Source organism: Dipodomys ordii, unplaced genomic scaffold, assembly GCF_000151885.1.
Source record: "Dipodomys ordii isolate 6190 unplaced genomic scaffold, Dord_2.0 Scaffold16, whole genome shotgun sequence".
NCBI lineage: Eukaryota > Metazoa > Chordata > Mammalia > Rodentia > Heteromyidae > Dipodomys > Dipodomys ordii.
Window position 1 is genome coordinate 10104673 of NW_012267232.1, and position 21249 is coordinate 10125921.

General features: G+C 39.3%; 1 protein-coding gene across 1 annotated transcript in view; it reads right to left on the reverse strand.

The window, feature by feature from the left end:
* The window catches only part of Fancm (Fanconi anemia, complementation group M), a 63527-nt gene that overhangs the window by 36626 nt on the left and 5652 nt on the right, over positions 1-21249 (reverse strand). Inside the window, exons 3-10 of the mRNA XM_013012230.1 lie at positions 19915-19992; positions 16072-16230; positions 12166-12297; positions 9265-9397; positions 8427-8552; positions 7148-7234; positions 3586-3770; positions 2253-2459 (exon numbers count right to left, since the gene is read on the reverse strand). Coding sequence (XP_012867684.1) covers positions 2253-2459; positions 3586-3770; positions 7148-7234; positions 8427-8552; positions 9265-9397; positions 12166-12297; positions 16072-16230; positions 19915-19992 — 1107 coding nt within the window. The remainder of the gene's footprint in view (positions 1-2252; positions 2460-3585; positions 3771-7147; positions 7235-8426; positions 8553-9264; positions 9398-12165; positions 12298-16071; positions 16231-19914; positions 19993-21249) is intronic.

Here is a 21249-nt window from a genome sequence, read left to right on the forward strand (position 1 = left end):
ATGTTTTTTTTTCTTTCATGCATGTGTTTCTAACCCATTTATAAGATTATTTCTTTGTTGCTTTGTATGTCCCTCCCCCACAGTATAACCCCTGCTTTCACTATATTTGATGTCAGTATAACTTGTGGAGGAGATGGGGAAAAACAAGTCATTTAAGGATTTAGGTGGACCTGTTGCAACAATGAGAAGTACATATTGTCATGTCAAAAACGAGCTTTACAATGTCGGTGGGGAGGAGGGGGGGAAGGATTGGGTGGGGGGGAGGGGGGAGGCTGGGAAGGGAGGTGAAGGGTAAACCAAGGAGGAGGCTGCAATGCTTGGTAAGAAATATTTGCATTATCCTGCCCATGTAATTGTAACCCCTCTGTACAGTATGTTCACAAATAAAATAAAATTTAAAAAAAATTTGTTTTTATTATATCACTGTTTTGGAATGTGGTTGATATTTACCTATGTTAGATAATTAATATAACCAAGTGTTAAAAGTTTTGGGGTGTTTCTTTGTTACAACTCTCTTATTTCACCTGCCTTATGTCTCTACACTTCTGCTTTTTTTACTGCAAAAGCACACTCCTTACAAGGTACCAAGTTAAATAAGGTGCTAAATAAGGATCTAAATAATTAGGGCAAGCATTCCTTAACTGTGGTTCACTATAACGGTCATAGAGGTAGAAAGATTAATATCTTGGCTGACCAGTACAATTAATACTTATTTCCACTCACTGATAAAATATATAACCTTGTATTAACTGCCAAACATGTCATTTATTAGGCTCATTTTATGGGTAAACTAGATGTTACACACAAATATATTACAACTACATGACCTGTATAGGAAAAACAATTCATTTTTTAGATTGACTTAAATGGTGTTGAAAACATTTGGAATCAACTTTTTTAAGTATGATAGAGGGCTGGGAAGGTGGCTCCGTGGTAGAGCACTTCCTTGCATGCCAGAGGCCCTGGGTTCGATTCCTCAGCACCACATAAGCAAAAAGAAAAAAGCCAGAAGTGGCGCTGTGGCTCAAGTAGTAGAGCACTAGCCTTGAGCTGAAGAGCTGAAGGACTGTGCCCAGCCCCAGAGTTCAGGCCCAACGACCACACCCAAAAAAATAAAATAAAAGTATGATAGATGATGAAAAATTTTTTTATGTAAAACTAGATATTTCACCACCAAATTTGTCCTAATATATCATAAAAGTTAAAAGTTAACATTTTGGCCAGGGCACTGATGGCTCATGCATGTAATCCTAGCTACTCAGGAGACTGAGATCTGAGGATTATGGTTCAAAGCCATCTCAGACAGGAAAGCTCGAGAGACTCTTATCTCCAGAAAACAGGAAGTGGCACTGTGGCTCAAGTGGTGAGTGCCACCTTGAGCTGAAGAGCTGAGGGACAGCGCCCAGGCCAGAGTTCAGACCTCATGATCTACAAAAAAAAAGAGTCAACAGCACAAGAAAAATTATTTATATGTGCCTTTTCTGCCTAAAGTAAGGCATAGGTTGCTGTTGGTGGAAGGTGTCTCTTATAGCAGGGAGACAAGAACTGTCATTTTCATTAAAGGCAGAGTCAACACCAGGATGACTGTGTGTAACTTGGTTCCTGTCTGCCAGTATTTTAGCCAAGTATTTTGACAACATTTGGTATTGGTAGGTCATGCTTATAATCTTAGCTACTCGGGAGGCTGAGATATGAGATCAAGGTTTGAAGCCATCCTGGGCAGGAAAGTCTGTGAGACTCTTATCTCCAATAAACTATTCAAAAAGCTGGAAGTGGCACTGTGGCTCAAGTGGTACAGTGCTTGCCTTGAGCAAAAGAATATCAGAGACAGTATCCAGGCCCGGAGTTGAAGCCCCAGGACCTGGGGAAAAACAATCCATTAAACGAGGTAATTTTCTAGTGGCACATACTTATAATCCTAGTCACTCAGGAAACTGAAATTTGAGAATCACAGTTAGAAGCCATCTAGAGCAGACTTATCTCCAAGTGACCAGCACAAAGCCAGAAGTAGAGAGATAGCTCAAGTAGTAGAGCACCAGCCGTGAACAGAAATGCTAAGCAAGGACATAAGGCCCTGAGTTCAAGTTCCCCAGTACAAATACACAAAAAATAAACCCCCAAAACATGGAAAACAAGTCTTATAAGCACAGTAAAAACATATGTGCCTTCAAATTGTTTGAGTTTTGAATGTTAGACACTGGTACTTGTTTAAATATTTAAATATTGAATCATGTTTGTTCCCATCTACTCACCCGCTCTTCACGTCCTTCAGCAAGGATCACCACAATCCTGCCTTGACGTCTGCGGCCAGTTCTCCCCATTCGTTGTATAAGGCGAATCGGGCTCTTCTGGGCATCAAAACATATTATAAGATCAACTTCCCCAATATCCAAACCTTCTTCACCAACACAGGTAGAGACCAATGTGTTGTAACCACCATCACGAAATCGTTTCACTACCTGAGATAAAAACAATTACTAAGTGTAAATGTAAGAGAACTACAGATTAAAATATTTTTCCCAATCACAGTAAAATGGCAAAATCAGATTAAAAATCAGCATTATGAATACCACAGAATAAGAAAAATGGTCACGAAGTGGCAAGATATGACAAAAGAGACTATCATAGGATAGAAAGAGCAAAGTTGTGATGTCAGAAGGACTTGTTAACAATACAACAGTTTCTCAGTGAGAAAGGCCTGATTTTATTTACTTATTTTTTTGGTCGGTTGTGGGGGCTTGAACTCAGGGCCTGGACGCAGTCCCTCAGCTCTAACCAAGCACTGTAACACTTGAGCCACAGCACCACTTCGGATCTTCTGGTGATTAATTGGAGATAAGAGTTTTGTGGACTTTCCTGTTCTGGCTGTTTTTGAACCATGATCCTCAGATCTCAGCCTCCTCAGTAGCTAGGATTATAAGTATTAGCCACCAGTGCCCGGCTTCCACTTCATTTTTAATAGTGCTACTCCAAGTGTGGTCCAAGTATCCATTACTGTGTCCAGTCCAAAAACTGTTTATTACTGGGTGATAAAAAGTTCAAAACCAGGCATTGCTGGCTCATGCACATAATCCTAGCTACTTGGAAGGCTGAGATCTGAGGATCACAGTTTAAAGTCAGGTTGGGCAGAAAAGTCTGAAAGACGCTTAACTCCAATTAAACACCAAAAATTGGAAGCGGCACTGTGGTTCAATGTGGTAGAGTACTAGACGTGAGCAAAAGAACTCAGTCCCTGGGGCTGGGAAGGTAGCTCAGTGATAGAGCGCTTGCCTTGCATGCATGAGGCCCTGGGTTTGATTCCTCAGCACCACATAAGCAAAAAGAAAAAAGCCGGAAGTGGCGCTGTGGCTCAAGCGGTAGAGTGTATGCCTTGAGCTGAAGAGCTGAGAGATAAAGCCCAAGCCTAGAATTCAAGCCCCACGACCGACAAAAAATAAAAATAAAAAAATATATACACTTTATCACTGTCTTCATGTTATAAATTATGAAATTTTATTTCAGTAGCAAAGTGACTAGTGATTACAAAACAAAAAGTTAAAAGTTAATTGGCTTTATTTTTATTTCAACATCTACAAAAATGATTACCTCTAATTGCTCCTTCTGGGTAAAACCTTTCATGCTTTTCCCTGCAGCATGGCCAACAAATGTCATCACTCTAATAACCGGCTGATGGTTTAAAAGCATTTCTGCAATTTCCTGAACGCTGTCTCGAAATGAAGAAAAAATCATAACTCTTGTTTCATCATTTTTCTTTTCAGAGGTGTTTTTAGCTGTGGAGCAGAAAATATTTCAATTACAACTTTTAAAATGTCTTTAGGGAAGAACTAGTTTAAAACACTACCCTGGGGGCTGGAAAGGTGGCTCAGTGGTAGAGCGCTTGCCTTGCATGCCTGAGGCCCTGAGTTCCATTCCTCAGCACCACATAAGCAAAAAGAAAAAAACCGGAAGTGGCGCTGTGGCTCAAGTGGTAGAGCACTAGCCTTGAGCTGAAGAGCTGAAGGACAGTGCCCAGGCCCAGAGTTCAGGCCCAACGACCAGACCCCCCAAAAAAAATAAAAATAAAAAAATAAAAAACACTACCCTGAAGCTATATACTAATGTTAAATAATTATTTTTAAAATATATTTTAAGAAGTTTTTAACACTGTCTTTTTCTACTGTAGTTCATAGTAATTTTAATAATCTTGGCTCCATTTCTCATTGGCTATCATAAAATAAAGTTCTAATCCTAGCTTCTCATGAGGCTGAGATCTGAGGACTGTGGTTCAAAGCCTGTCAGAGGAGAAAAGTCTGTGAGATTCTTATCTCCAATTATCCACCAAAAATCCAGAAGTGAAGCTGTGGCTAAAAGTGGTAGAATACTAACCTTGAGCAAAAGAGCTCAGGAACAGTGCCCAGGCCCTGAGTTAAAGCCCCACAACCCACAACTTTTAGAGAAGGCCATTAAGAATCTGAATCATTTTAAGTAGTTCATCAATACAAGACATGAATGATTCTCCCTTTGTTCTCCTAGACAGACAGAAGAACAACTTTCCCTCCTGTTCATAAAAAGCACTCTTAGCCTGGCCACACATCCCCAAACCTGCTATACCTACAAATTCACAAAAGATAACTGCAGAATATCTTCTAGTCAGTTCCAAAGCTGGGGCAATGCCTATGCTTGGCAACCAGCAGAATGCACTAAGATAAACATGAATTTTATGACCAAGCAACCTATTTTCTATTGATGTGACTTATCTAAAAATGTACTATTACCCCTTTACATACTACTTCAAGATGATAAAAAAATAAAAACATTAAAAATAAGGAAATGATTTAAAAAATAAAACTGACTGGTAACTAAGTAAATTAAAAAATGGAAAAGGTTTGAATAATCATGGCCTAATAAATTGCAAAGTACACAGGTATTTTTGTTGTTTAAGCTCAGTTTAGAACTTCAAAAATCTTTTTTTCTTCTTGTGTCTGGTTTTATTTTGTTTGTTTTTTTTGTGTGCTGCTCTTGGAGCTTAAATTCCAGGCCTGGGCTTTGTCTCTGAGCTTCTTTTGCTCAAGACTATTGCTACATCACTTGAACCACAGTGCACTTCTAGCTTTTTCTGAGGAGTTTTATTAGAGATAAGAATCTCATACGTTGGCTTTTAACTGTGATCCTCAGATCTTGGCCTCCTGACTAGCTAGGATTACAAGTGTGAGCCACGAGCAACCCAGCTTATATGCTTATCTTTTTTGAGGTAGGGTCTCACTATGTAGTTCAGGCTGGCCTCAAACTCTAAATCCTTCTGTCTCAGTCTCCTGAATGCTGAGATTACAGATTTGTACAATTAGGTTGACAATGCCTTTGTCTTCCTTGTAAATCATTATACAAATGCCAGTAACCAAACTCTGTATTTACTAATTCATTTAATTTTCGCAATAATACATTTTATTTTTCACATTAAGAACTGGCTCAGACCCATTCATTTAAAGTCCATATAGTGTTAATTCACAATACAGTAACAAGCAAAAGAAGCAAAGAGTAAGAGCTAAAAGAAGTAACTATAGCAAATAAAATTATCCTTGGGGGGAAAAAAAAAGCCTGGTGCCAGTGGCTCACACTTGTAATCCTAGCTACTCAGGAGGCTGAGATCTAAGGATCATGGTTCAAAGTCAGCAGGAGAGTCCGTGAGACTCTTATCTCTAATAAACCACTAGAAAACTGGAAGTGGCACTGTGGCTCAAGTGGTAGAGCGCTTGCCTTGAGCTGAAGAGCGCAGGGACAGCTCCTAAGCCCAGAGTTTGGGCCACAACCAACACCCCCCAAAAAAAAAATTATCCTGGACAAACCTGCTTTGAATCATCGTAGCATGCTACTGTTACTACAAATCCAATCTCTAACCTTATGGCACTGGCCTCTCTACCCTAATGTCACTAAAACTCTATCAAAGGCATCAATAAATTCTACACTGCCAAATTAAAGGAACACCTTGAAGTTTTTCTTATCATATTTCTCTGAAGAGTTTTGAAGTCCACTTTTTCCTACTGCTATGGTTTCCTCCCCACTTCTCTGATATGTTTCTCCGTTTCCATCTGAAACTCCTTGGTGACTGCTTTGCTTTAAAGTTGGTAGATGTTATTTCTCAATACACCCTTCTAGACCCAACTTGGTCTCCAAACTATCAATTTGGTGAATATCACACTGATGATCAAAAAAGCCAAAGGAGAGAACGATCCTGAATTCAAATCCAGTAGTAGCACCAAATAAATAAATAAGCCCTATTCAATCTGGCCTTTATTATACCTCATAAGCACACAACTTACCCTCACTCATCCTCATCTAGTACATTAATATTTAATAAAACTAACCAAGCCGGGCGCTGGTGGCTCACGCCTGTAATCCTAGCTACTCAGGAGGCTGAGATCTGAGGATCAGGGTTCAAAGTCAGCCTGGGCAGGAGAGACCAGGAGACTCCTATCTCCAATAAACCACCAGAAAACCGGAAGTGGCGCTGTAGCTCAAGTGGTAGAGTGCTCACCTTGAGCTGAAGAGCTGAGGGACAGCGCACAGGCCCAGAGTTCAAGTCCCACGACCGACAAAAAAAAAATAAATAAGTAAAACTAACCAAGCTAACAAATTAGGGCATTGAACTATGCTATTCTTTCTGCCTACAACAATCCTTCTTTCAGAAATCCCCAGGTTGGCTCCCTCACTTCTAACAGGTATCAGCTGAAACATTTCACACACTCTAACCACTCTCAAAAATAAGAAACTTTCTCCCAATCTACCATACTTTCCTACCACTTTATTTCAGATGTTTTTACTCTTATTCTTAACTGGCCCCAACCTTTTTCCTAATTACCTTATTCTAGGCATTCCTACCATTCCCCTGCTCATACTTTCCAAAATTTCTTCCAACTTTTAATATTAATTATTTTGAACAATTATAATTCTTCCTTTATAAGATGTGTTAGCATAAACTAGTAAATAGAAATATTAGCCCTTTTTTGGGGGGTGTGGGGGGAGTTGGTCGTGAGGTTTGAACTCTGGGCTTGAGCACTGTCCCTGTGCTCTTCAGCTCAAGGCGAGCTCTCTACCACTTGAGCCACAGCACCACTTCCAAAATATTAGCACTTTAAATAACTACCTTACCTTCAAAACTACTGTTACTTACCATTCCATGACCTGAAATGTTCAATTACAACTTCTTCTAATTTCTTTAACTTTGGATGACTATAGAAAAAATCTTTACTTCTATCTCCTGCACACACACACACAAAAAAAAAAAAAAATTATTTCTGTATTTTCCCATACTAATCATATTAATGAATCTTTCATAAAATACACATTAAAATGTTAATTTTTATTTTTTATTTACATAGTAACTAGCATGTAAATACCCAAATGGAAATTAGTAACAAAACAAAGGGGAAATACGTTTATTTAAACTATAGATCAGATTGCCTGAGAATTTTCACTACTAACAAATAATATATATTAGAAGTTTAAGTTTATAAGCAATAAACTTGAATAAGTGTTAATCCTAACAATAAAATCCTTAGGTATTTAGAAGGCCTGGTACACAAATATAAATAAAGGTAGATATGTGCATCAATAGAACAAAATTTCAAAATTAATGTTTATTTAAAAAAAACAATTTAGGGGCTGGGAAGGTGGCTCAGTGGTAGAGCACTTGCCTTGCATGCATGAGGCCCTGGGTTCGATTCCTGAGCACCACATAAGCAAAAAGAAAAAAGCCGGGAGGGGCACTGTGGCTCAAGTGGTAAAGTGCTAGCCTTGAGCTGAAGAGCTGAGGGACAGCGCCCAGGCCCAGAGTTCAGGCCCCACGACCGGACCCCAAAAAAAAAGAAAAAAATAATAAATAAATAAATAAAACAATTTAGGCACGGTGGCATATCAGAACTTCAGATGGTGAGGAAGAAAGATCACAAGTACGAAAGCAGACTGGGTTTCATAGTGAAACCTTGTCTCATTTTAAAAAAAGGAAAAAAAGCTCAGTACTGGTAGTTCATACCTGTAATCCTAGCTACTCAGGAGGCTGAAATCTGAGGATCCTGCTTCAAAAGTCAGTCTAAGCAGGAAAGCCTATGAGACTCTTATCTCCAATTAACCACCAGAAAACTCCAAGTGGGGCTGTGGCTCAAAGTGGTAGAGCAAAAGACCTCAGAGATAGCGTCCAGACCCTGAGTTGAAGCCCCATGACTGACAGAAAAAAAAAAGAGAGAGAGAAACAATATGCAATCTTTTTATTTCATATTTTTACTTCATATTTTGTTTTATTTATTGTCTCGCTATATTACCTAGGTTTACCTCAATCTCCTAAACAGGAACAATTGTCCAGCCTTAGCTTCCTAAGCAACTGAAGACAACAGGTATACACGTATCACGACACACAGCTAAAACAAGACAGAATTCTAAGTAAAAATCAATACCTTTGTGGATACGAGCATTATTACTTGCTGAAGTGCCAGGTGTATGTGCAAAAATGCACTCTAGATGGCTATAGAGTTTCATGAAGTCCTCATTTCGGCTAAGTTCAGTTTTTGCCCGTGCCATTCCTTCAGAAAATAAGAAAAAAGTTTTGCAAATAAGTAAACTTAAAAGCAAATTAGTCAAATTTATAATTAAAAAGAAATTTAACTCTTAGAATGAATGCAAGTTTTTCAAATTTAAACATGAAAAACAGCTGGTTTTCCTACTTTAACAATCATGTCATATTTTCTAGCAATTAATCAAAAACAAAGAACTGTAACATTTGTTGCATAATTGCTTTTAAAAATGAAGAATCAAGCTGGGAATGTGGCCTAGCTGGAGAGTGCTTGCCCTGAGTTCAATTCCTCAGTACTACATACAGAGAAAAAGCTGGAGGTGGCGCAGTGGATCAAGTAGTAGAGTGCTAGCCTTGAGCAAAAGAAGCTCAGGGACAGTGCCCAGCCCTAAGTTCAAGCCCTGGGACTGGCAATAAATAAATAAATAAATAAAATATCTTAGCTGGGCATAGTGGTTCTGCCTGTAATCCTAGCTACTCACAAGGCTGATGTGAGGATCAGGTTCAAAGCCAGCCCAGGGCAGAAAAGGCCGTGAGACTCTGTAACTCAAGTGGTAGAGCGCTAGCCTTGAGCTGAAGAGCTGAGGGACAGCACCCAGACGCAGAGCTCAAGCCCCACGACGGACCCCCCCCCAAAAAAAGCGCCTTAGGTGACTATTTTATGTAACTTTAACAAAAATAATATTTGTCATCATACCTTTAAATAATTTTATAACATTTACCTTTTGTTCCATCCATAATTCCACAAAGAAAAGAATATAATGATCTCATTCCCATTTGCTGCAGTAATTCGTAACCATGATATAGACTGATACAAATGGCAAACTCTCCCTCAATTATGCCTTGATGTATTCCCTGAAAAAATAGGCACATGTCAAATTCTCCCAGAGAAACAAATGAAGATAAAAACTCTATGCCCATACTATCAGCCTAACAATCACTGTAAAATTGACAATATATTAATTCAAACAATCATTATAATTATACCTTTTTTTGTTTTATTGTCAGTTGTGGGGCTTGAACTCAGGGCCTGGTCACTGTCCCTGAGCATCTCTGTGCTCAAGACTAGCGCTACCACTTGAGCCACACACCACCAGTTTTTGAGTGGTTAACTGTCTCATGAGGAATTTTCTGCCCAGGCTGGCTTCAAACCAGGATCCTCAGATCTCAGCCTCATAAGTAGCTAGAATTACAGGTGTGAACCACTGGCACCTGACTATAACTATGCCCTTTAATCCTGATTGTAACTTGTAAGTTCTAGTGAATGCCATGTTAAAGGGTCTTAATATGAAAAACATTGTCTAATGTCTGCAAGAAATATATCTCTTTTTTCTCTTTAATTCAACAGGAAATTTACTATATAGTTTCTCTTAATAAGTATCAGCAGTATAAACATATACAGTATACAGATATAGTATACAGAGTCTAAACTATTTAATAAGTATCTCCTCTATATCAAGCACTGAGCTGAATAAGGTATGAGTCACATGGAAATGGAAAATGAGTTAGAGGTGGATCTATCAGATTGTTTAACACTAAGTATATATGTCACAATGATATCTAATACTAGGCACAAAATATTGTAAAAGTATATTGGTTATAAAAAATCCTTTCATTTTAACACCAAAGAGAAAGGCAATTTTATTATGTCCATTTTATAGATTAGAGAAACTTAGAAAGGTTAAGTAGTAGAAAAGTATTTAAATCCAGCAAATCTGGTCTAGAGGCCTTGTGCTTTAATCACTATCCTTGTGGAAAACTGAAGCACATTTATTTTCCTTTATAGAAGCAAAGAGTAGGCATGTCCACATGACAACAAAGTTTATAGAAGCAAAGAGTAGGCATGTCCACATGACAACAAAGTTTATAGAAGCTGTCCACATGACAACAAAGTTTATAGAAGCAAAGAGTAGGCATGTCCACATGACAACAAAGTTTATAGAAGCAAAGAGTAGGCATGTCCACATGACAACAAAGTTTATAGAAGCAAAGAGTAGGCATGTCCACATGACAACAAAGGTTTAGAAGAAGAGCATTGAGAACACATTTCAATTATTTTCCTTGATGAAGACTACAGTTCTATACATTACATTTTTAACTGTATTTTTTTGTCTTTTCTTTTTTGGTACTGGAGATCGAACTCACGACATTGCACTTGCTAGGCAAGCGCTTTACCACTGAGCTACATCCCAGCTCTTACATCTTCAGTGGCATTTATCAGTTGATTCATTCTAAATTTTTCCATGACAATGATGAATACTTTTATATAACACCCTAAGTACCTGAAACAATAAACTCTCCTCTTTATAAAATATACTCACCAATGAAATCAGATTCAAGAACCCATTTGGATTATTGATTTATTTATTATGTTTATTAATGTTTTATATAACATCCTAAAATTTTTCAGAAAAGACTCTTTCAGAGGTTTTTTTTAGATACAACAAGATAAAGACTGAATGTCTTGGTGTAAAATGAAAGTTATTCCTGTGTGGTCACACTTATTTATTACTTATTCTATTTGGCCTCTTCAGAATCTTTTAGCTCTAGCTAGGTGCTCTTATCCTTGTTCTTACTTGGAGGCTAAATTCAGGAAGAGTGCCATTCAACACCAGCCTTAGTAGAAAAACCCATGAGACTCAATGTCCACCAAAGAAACTATTAGACATTAGTTCTCACCTGACATCCTAGCAACTATAAGCCTAAAATAGGAAGATCACAGTCCAGGCATGTGCCTGGGAAGGAACCAATATCCTTTCTCAAGAACTAGCCAGCAAAATCCAGGGCCTAACAAAGCAAGGCCTTTAATTCAAACCCTGGTATTGTCAAATAAAAGACAAATGCCGGGCTCCAGTGGCTCACACCTGTAATACTAGCTACTCAGGAGGCTGAGATCTGAGGATCATGGTTTAAAACCAGCCAGGGCAGGAAAGTCTGTGAGACTCTTATCTCCAATACAACCACTAGAAAACCGGAAGTGGAGCTGTAGCTCAAGCAGTAGAGCGCTCACCTCGAGCTGAAGAGCTGAGGGACAGCACCCAGGCCCAGAGTTCAAGCTCCATGAACGACAACAATAAAATAAAATGAAAACAAAAAACTAAACAACCATATCTCAGCCAGATTGACTTGCTCACTATCTCCTATATACCTGCCTTTAAATTGGCTATTCTTTTATAAAAAGTACCACATGTATTTTTTCTCAGGGCGGTGTGTGTGTGTGTGTGTGTGTGCGCGCGCGCGCTCGCACGCGTGCGTGTGTGCGTGCGTGCGTGTGTGAGTGTGTGTGTGTGTGTGTGTGTGTGTTTTACTGGGGATGGAACCCAAGGACTAATCCATGCTAAGCATGTAATGTACCACAGAGTTGTACTTCTAGACTTTGGTGTTTTTTTGTATTGTGAGCAACTCTTCCAACTTTGGACCTAGCTTGACAGATATTTTCATACATCTACTTTCTCCCAATGAACATTAGGTATTAGTAGCTTTTTGTGACACTTCCTCCTTTCTGGTATTAAAAGTAAGATTAAATATCACATTTGGTTAAAATTTGTCTTGTCATGGGCCAATGATAAACTTAAAGAAAACCTTATTTTACATTTTAGTCTTCCTATCATATTTATATTTACCACAATATTTGGAGATGGGTTTTTCCTAAATTGATCTCTTGCCAGAATTATCTGGTACTTTGTTAAATTGGGGATATCGCTTCTCATCAAAAGATTCCTCTGAATCAGAGAGCTTGCAAATGTTTCCAAAATCTGCAAATTCAAAAGAAATTTAGTTCAAGCTTGCTTTAAAGATGGTTTTCAAATACATTAATTTTTGCCACATATTAAAGTGAGTAATATAGTTAGTAAAGTTTGTTCTGAAATGAATTTTTGGGTTAATACAGCATAGATAAAATTCAAAGGTACTTAACAGCCAAACCCAGACAATGCCCACAGAGGCCCCACAACTTAGTGGCTCACATCTGTAATCCAAGCAACTCAGGATCTGAGCATCACAGTTCAAAGCCAGCATGGACAGGAAAGTCTGTTAAATTCTTATCTCCAATGAACTACTAAGAAAAAGCCAGAGGTCATGCTGTGGCTCAAAAACTAGAGTGCTAGCCTTGAGCAAAAGAAGCTCATAGACAGTGCCAAAGCCCCAGCATTGGCACAAAGAAAAAGAAGAAAACTATTACTCTTTTTGGAAACTTTTATTTATTTCATTTCACTCATCCTTCAACCTATACACAGTATAATCTAGGACCATGAAAGGGGAGCCTTCATGTTTTTCCTTGCTGCATCTTCCATCTCTAGACTAACAGCACATAGGTCCGAAATAAATATTTGCAGATGGCTAAATAAATTGAAATGTCTTTTCTTTTTTTTTTTTTTGGGGGGGGGGTCCAGTCATGGGGCCTGAACTCTGGGCCTGGGCACTGTCCCTCAGCTCTTCAGCTCAAGCCAACAACCCACCACTTGAGCCACAGCGCCACTTCCAGCTTTTTTCTTTTTGCTTATGTGGTGCTGAGGAATCGAACCCAGTGCCTCATGCATGCAAGGCAAGCGCTCTACCATTGAGCCACCTTCCCAGCCCTGAAATGTCTTAAGTACATTTAATTTCATTCATTAATTTTTCCAACAAGTATTCATTAAACATTTATTACCTATCAATCGTAGCTCTAAATACTGGGAATATTATGGGTAAGACAAATGAAGCTATTGCTTTCATACAGTTTACATGCCAAGAAGGAAACCAAAGAATAAAGAAATGGATAGATGTGGGGTTGTGATTGTAGCTTAGTTGTAGAGTACTTGCCTAGCGTGTACAAGGTCCTAGGTTTGAATCCTGATTCCTAGACAAAAAAAAAAAAAAAAGACTAAAGGAAGGTAATAGGTAATTTTTGTTTGCTTGGTTTTGTTGTTGTTTGGAAGGGTTTTTTTATGTAGCTCAGATTAGCCTCAAACTTGTAATCCTTCTGCCTGATCCTCCTGGGTCCGAAAATCATAGGCATGATATCTAGGCATGTCACATATCTAGTTGATAACAGGTAATTTGGATAATGATTAATACAATTAAGAATCTAAAAGAAATCCACTGTGTATAGATAACATTTTCTTGATCCATTTGAGCAAATGTGGTATATATAGATAATAGAATTCTGTGCTTCCATCAGAAAGAACGACATTGCTCCGTTCCTAAGGAAATGGAAAGATTTAAAGTAAGCCAGACCCAAAGACATATAGGCTGTATGGTATCCCTCATTTGTAATAATTAAAATGTACCTATAAATCTATAAATAAACCCAATGGATAGTAAAAGACAAAAAAATTACACTAGGGCATGGTTAATTAAACAGGACTCTAAACATTCATACAGTGAGACCAAAGGAGGATATTCTTAGGAGAGGAACACAAGGGTTCAAGAGCTATATGAATATGATCATATAAAATGATGCTTATTGAAATGAACTCAAAGAAATGGAAACAAGAGGTTTTTAATTATATAGTCTGCAGTTCTTTTTTTCTACTTCTTCTGTTGTTGTTTTTTTTCCCCTTTTGTCACTGTTTTTTATTTCTGTACCCTTTGTCTTGTATATAAGTTTATCTGATTTGGGGAGGAGAAGGAAAGGACAAATTGTAAACTAATTCAGCACTGATACTCACTAGATACTATGTTGGAAATAAACTATACAACTTGGGGAGGAGGGGTTTTGGAGGGGAAACACTGGGAGAAAATGTTCAAAAAGAAATATACTCTGGGCTGGGAACGTGGCTTAGTGGTGAGTGCTTGCCTAGCATGCATGAAGTCCTGGGTTTGATTGTTCAGTTCCACATAAATAGAAAAAGCTGGAAGTGGCACTGTGACTCAAGTGGCAGAGCACTAGCCTTGAGTACAGAGTGGCTCAGGAGCAGTGACCAGGCTCTCAGTTCAAGTCCCAGGACCAGCAAAAAAAAAAGAAAAATTTTTAAAAAGAAACAATTAGACAAACACCTCAGAAATAATAGCTACATACTAGCAACATCATGGAAAGCTAAAATTAGCAGGAAAGTATTATTAGAAACAATATCCCTACAAAGTTTTAAAGTAGCTGTCCACTGGAAAGAAATCTACACTAGTTTTACAACCTCCTTCTGGAAGAAAGATTCCTACTGGAACCTGAAATAAAGGCCTCATGTTCTCACTTTTTCACTCAAGGCTGGAGCTCTACCACTTAAGCCACACCTCCACTTCTGGCTTTTTGCTGGTTTCTTCCTGGGTTGGCTTTGAACCACAATACTCAGATATAAGGCTCCTGAGTAGCTAGGATCATAGGTGTGAGCCACCAGTACCAGCTTAGTTTTATAAATTTCTTGAAAGGCTGAAATGATAATGAAATATCAAAAGTAAAAAAAGTTACATTAAAGGTGTTGCTCAAGTGGTAGAGAGCTTGCATAGTAAACAAAAGGCCCTGAACTTAAATTCCAATATCACCAAAAGAAAAAAAAAAGAAAAAAGAGAAATCAATGAAAGCATTCTAGGAAAGCTAGTGTCTGCTCCCTAATGTCTAGAGTATCAGATTGCTAGCAGCTTTGTAAACGGTTACCTAGGCTCATATATCTATTTGTTCCTTTGAATTTATATATATTTTTTTTTGGGGGGGGGTCAGTCATGGGACTTGAACTCTGGGCCTGGGTGCTCTCCCTCAGCTCAAGGCAAGCACTGTACCACTGGAGCTACTGCGCCACTTCTGGTTTTCTGGTGGTTTACTGGAGATAAGAGTCTCACAGACTTTCCTGCCCAGGCTGACTTTGAACAATGATCTTCAGATCTCAGCCTCTTGAGTAGCTAGGATTACAGGTGTGAGCCACTGATGCCCCAGCTTTATCTTTTTGTTTTTTTGGTCATGAGTCTTGAACTTTAGGCCTGAGCACTGTCCCTGAGCTCTTCAGCTCAAAACTAGCGCTCTATCACTTGAGCCAGAGCGCACCTTCTAGTTTTCTGAGTGGTTTATTGGAGCGTCTCCTATACTTTCCTGCTCAGGCTGGTTTTAAACCGTGATCCTCAGATTTCAGCCTCCTGAGTAGCTAGGATTACAGGCAAGAGCGCCAGCTTCAATTATCTTATTTTTAACTTTTTTTATTTTTTTTTTTGTCAGTCATGGGGCTTGAACTCTGGGCTTGGGTGCTGTCCCTGCTCTCTTCAGTTTAAGGCGAGCACTCTACCCCGCTTGAGCCACAGCACTACTTCCGGTTTTCTGATTGCCCTTTTTCCACCATATGGTTACCTTTTTTAACCATATGGCAAACTTAGGTTTTATGAAACTCTGTAGGTCATTCACAGGGCCAGCCCAGATTTGAGGAGAGGAAAAGTATTCATATCTCAATGGAAGAAGTGGCCAAGAAAACTGTCATCATCTTTTAATCCATGACAAAACAGTCTTCCCCAAACTCTTAATTTCAAAGAACTCTTCAGTATGTGGATTCTCATCTCTAAATTCTGCTAACTGAACAGTTACAATGCCAGTGAATTTGTGTAAATGTGGAAGTATGAGGAAAATGGCTTACCTGGATATATGTCTTTTGGATGGCTGCCAGTTCTTCCCCAAGGGGAACAACAAGCTTTTCAACTCGTCTTTCATGAGAATATGGCAAAATATCTGGAGAATCTTCAGAACGGAGCTCTATCTGCCCAATGAGTAGGTTAGTAATAACCTGCTGCACAGCCTAGACAAAATCCGGAACATATGAGAATAAATTACTTAACATGTTAAATCTTTTTTTGTTTGAGTACATACAGAAATAACATAGTAGGAATCTCAGGTCAGTGCAGGCAAGATTGCAAGAATCTGTTTCAAAAACTTAAAAAAAAAAAAAAAATCACACACACATATACATCACATTTTTTCTTTTTTGGGGTCCGGTCGTGGGGCCTGAACTCTAGGCCTGGGTGCTGTCCCTCAGCTCTTCAGCTCAAGGCTAGCACTCTACCACTTGAGCCACAGCGCCACTTCCGGCTTTTTTCTTATGTGGTGCTAAGGAATTGAACCCAGGGCCTCAAGCATGCAAGGCAAGTGCTCTACCACTGAGCCACCTTCCCCGCCCTATCACATTTTTTTCTACCCATAACATTTCTCTAAAGAGATTTTAGATTGTACCATAGGGAAAAAGAGGCATTGATGGGCAAGCTGAATTCAAATAAGAATTGTATATTAGTTACTAGCACTCTACTATGGTTATATTAATGTTAGAGTTAGTAGAAATTAAGTGAAAGACATACAAAGATTTCAATTTCTACAAATTTTCTGGAAGTCTAAAATTGTTTCTAAGTTACACTTAAGAAAGAATGTAAGTAGGCCGGGTGCCACAGTGGTTCACGCCTGTAATCCTAGTTACTCAGGAGGCTGAGATCTGGTGCTCATGGTTCAAGGCCAGCCCAGGCAGGAAACTCTGTGAGACTCTTATCTCCAATAAACCACCAGAAAAATGGAAGTGGCGCTGTAGCTCAAGTGGTAGGGCGCTAGCCTTGAGCTGAAGAGCTGAGGGACAGCACCCAGGTCAAGTTCAAGCCCCAGGACCAACAAAAAAAAAAAAAAAAATCAAACCTGAAACTCTGAAACTACTGCAGGACAGAAGAGGAGAGAGACACTTATAGGCACAGGCAGGAACTTCATGAACAGAGTTCCAGGGTCACAACAAATTAGAGACTCGACAAATAGGACTACCTTAAAATAAAAAGTTCTGCATAGCTAACGACATAGCAACCAAGCTAGAAAGACAGCCAACTAACTGGGAAAAAATATTTACCTGCAATATATCAGACAAGGGGCTAATATCCAGTATATACAGGGAACTCAAGAAACTAATCCCTCCCAAACCTAACAAACCAATTACTAAATGGGCAAGGGAACTAAAGAGAAATTTCTCAGAAGAGATAAAAATGCCCAAGATACACATGAGGAAATGTTCACCATCCCTGGTTATAAAGGAAATACAAATAAAAGAAACCCTGAGATACCACGTTACTGCAGTCAGAATGTAATCCTCATCCTGTAATCCTAGGTACTCAGGAAGCTGAGATCCGAGGATCACGGTTCAAAGGAAAGTCCTTGAGACTCTTATCTCCAATAAACCACTAGAAAACTGGAAGTGCTGCTGTGGCTCAAGCGGTAGAGCGCTCACCTTGAGCTGAAGAACACAGGGACAGCGCTCAAGCCCAGAGTTTAAGCCCCACGACTGACCAAAAAAAAGGACAAAATAATGGCATTAGCAGGGAAATGGATGGAACTAGAAAAAATCATGTTGAGTGAGGTAAACCAAGAGCAAAGACACAGATAGTACATGGTCTCCCTGATAAGTGGATGCTAAGTCCAAAACATAAGGAGATACAACAAAGTATACAAGACTGGAGAAAAATAGAACCTCCACTCATCTAGTCATATCATTACTAAATGACCCCATGCTACTGAACACATACATGGTATATGCACATCTGAGGGAAACTAGAAGGAGAACACAGAAACAGAGGGAAATGGGAAAACATACAGCAGCGGGACCCATCAGCTACACGGGTCATTGATCAAAATGAACTAAGAAACTCAATGGCAGCGATGGGAGGGAGGGAATGAGTGGGAAAGAGGGAACAGTTTACACTAAGGAAAAGAAAAGAAATGGCCTGGGAAGGTAGCTCAGTGGTAGAATGCTTGCCTTGCATGCATGAGGCCTTGGGTTTGATTCCTCAGCACCATATAAGCAGAAAAAGCTGGACGTGGTGCTATGGCTCAAGTGGTAGAGTACTAGCCTTAAGCTGAAGAGCTGAGGGACAGCACCCAGGCCCAGAGTTCAGGCCCCATGACCAACAACAACAACAACAAAAAAGACACATGTGTTCACATTCATAAACTTTATAGACCACAATAAAGACAATTTGCTCCATGAAGGTTAGAATGTGTTTGTGACAATACTGTGAAGTCTGTGAAATTTATGTAGTCATTTAATCACAATAAAAAAATTTCTATTAAAAAAAAAGTAGTCATAGCCTGGTTCTGGTGATGCACACCTGTAATCCTAGCTACCCACGAAGCTGAGATCTGAGGATCACAGTATGAAGCCAGCCCTGACAGGAAACTCTATAACACCATGAGACTCTTATCACCAATAAACTACTCAGAAAAAGTTGGAAGTAGCACTGTGACTCAAGTGGTTGAGCACTAGCCTTGAGAAAAAGCAGCTCAGGGACAGAGCCTAGACCCAGAATTCAAGTCACAGAACTGGCAAAAAATAAAATGAAAAGAAAAATAAAAAGTAGTCATATTATTAATTGGGGGAGAGAGAGGTGACACTGCCCAAAAAGAAATGTATTGTTTACCTGATTTATGTAACTGTGACTCCTATGTACATCATCATTTTAGTAACAATAAAAAAATGAGAAACAAAAAAATAATAATAACACTTAAGCCAGAAAAACTACTGATCCGGAGAGGTCCAGCAGCTAATTAGGATATTGCAGTAGAAGGATCTACTGGAGCCCAGAAGTTCAAGATGTAAGTAAACAAGGCCAGCCAGGGCAAGGTGGCCAAACCACATATCAACAAACAAACAGCGAATCAAATAAAAACAAAAAGGAAAAAAAAAAAACAAAAACCTTCTGCAGGGCTGGGATGTAGCTCAGAGGCAAGGCGCATGCCTAGCAAGTACAGTGTCCTGGCTTTGATTTTCAGTACCAAAAAAAAAAGACAAAAAAGCAAAACACTTCAGCAGCCACAAAAGAAAAATTAAGGCAGGTTGTGGAAAGGTTGTAGTCCTAGTCAACCTTAGGTAAATACTAGAATGAAAAATTGATCTGCCCCATACAAAAATTCTTATTTTTTGAAGCCAGGCACCAGTGGCTCACTCCTGTAATCCTAGCTACTCAGGAGGCTGAGATCTGAGGATCACGGTTCAAAGCCAGCCTGGACAGGAAACTCCATGAGACTCTTATCTCCAATAAACCACTAAAAACTAGAAGTGGTGCTGTGGCTCAAGTGGCAGAGCGCTCACCTTGAGCTGAAGAGCTGAGGGACAGCGCTCAGGCCCAGAGTTCAAGCTCTATGACCAACAACAACAACAACAACAAAAAATCTTATTTTTTGATATATTTTTTGGTGGTGGTGGTAGGTTTATGAGAGGAAGTGGAAGGGGAGGGATGCCAATACTGGAACTTGAACTCAGGGGCCTGGGCACTGTCTTTGAGCTTCTTTTGCTCAAGACTAGCACCCTAACACTTGAACCACAGCACTACTTTCAGATTTTTCTGTTTATGTGGTACTGAGGAATTGAACCCAGAGCTTTATGCATACTAGGCAAGCACTCCACCACCAAGCCACATTCCCAACCCTAAAATGTAAATAAATGGAAAGTTGTTTTACTTACCTTTATATCACTACCTGGTGTGGCACTAAGTGCCAAAATTCTGAAGTGACTTGTATATTTAAGCAGTTCCCTTACAACCTTAAAGAAAAGAAAATTTAAAAAAAAAATTATTTCACTTGTCTAATGCAATTATAGCAGTGGTTCTATTAAAGAAGCTGTTCTATCTAGTCTGTTAATATTCCTTAACTGGCACCTTGACAATGTAGTAAGCAGAACTATCACTGAGCATATTATATGAAGAGCAAATGATCTGGGCTCAATGAGAGTCATGCTGACTCGTAACATTCAAAAAATATTGTTGATCGTATTTTTAACATGATACAGATTGTGCATGAAGACTTATACATAACAGAGACTGAAATAGAATTATCCCAATTGAGAACGTAAGTATGAGAAATGTAGCTCACTGGTAGAGTGTTTGCCAAGCGTGGGCAAGGCCCTGAGGTTCAATCTCTAGCACCACAAAAAACTAAAAACAAGACAAAATATTTCTCATTACCAATTCTACTTGGTCTTAGTACTACAACTGATTTCCTTTGATGTCAAAAAAGGACTTTAAAAGGTCCCAGCAAGAAGACATGAACATGGGTTGGGAAGGTGGCTCAGTGGTAGAGTGCTTGCCTTGCATGCCTGAGGCCCTGGGTTCGATTCCTCAGCACCACATAAAAAAAGAAAAAAGCCGGAAGGGCGCTGTGGCTCAAGTGGTAGAGCGCTAGCCTTGAGCTGAAGAGCTAAGGGACAGTGCCCAGGCCCAGAGTTCAAGCCCCAAAACTGGACCCAAAATAAAAAAAGAAGACATGAACAGATCATATATTGGATTGGTGCTTTCATAAATCATTTTCTTTTTTTTCTAGTCCTAGGCCTTGAACTTAGGAACTGGACATTGTCCCTCAGCTTCTTTTTGCTCAAAGCTAGCACTCTACCACTTGGGCCATAGCACCACTTTCGCTTTTTCTATTTATGTGGTATTTATGTGGTACTGAACCCAGGGTTTCATGCATGCTATCACTAAGCCACATTCCTGGCCATAAATCATTTTCTTACAGTAGCCAGAATTCAATGATGTTTCAGATTATGAGGCAGTTCTGACTCTTCTAAATGATATAACAAGGTTTATAACAATAAAATTATTTCCTGTGCATGTATCATTATACCAAAACTATTACACATAACTGCCGGGCTCTGGTGGCTCACGCCTGTAATCCTAGCTACTCAGGAGGCTGAGATCTGAGGATCGAGGTTCAAAGCCAGCCCGGGCAGGAAAAACCGCGAGACTCCTATCTCCAATAAACCACCAGAAAACCGGAAGTGGCGCTGTAGCTCAAGTGGTAGAGC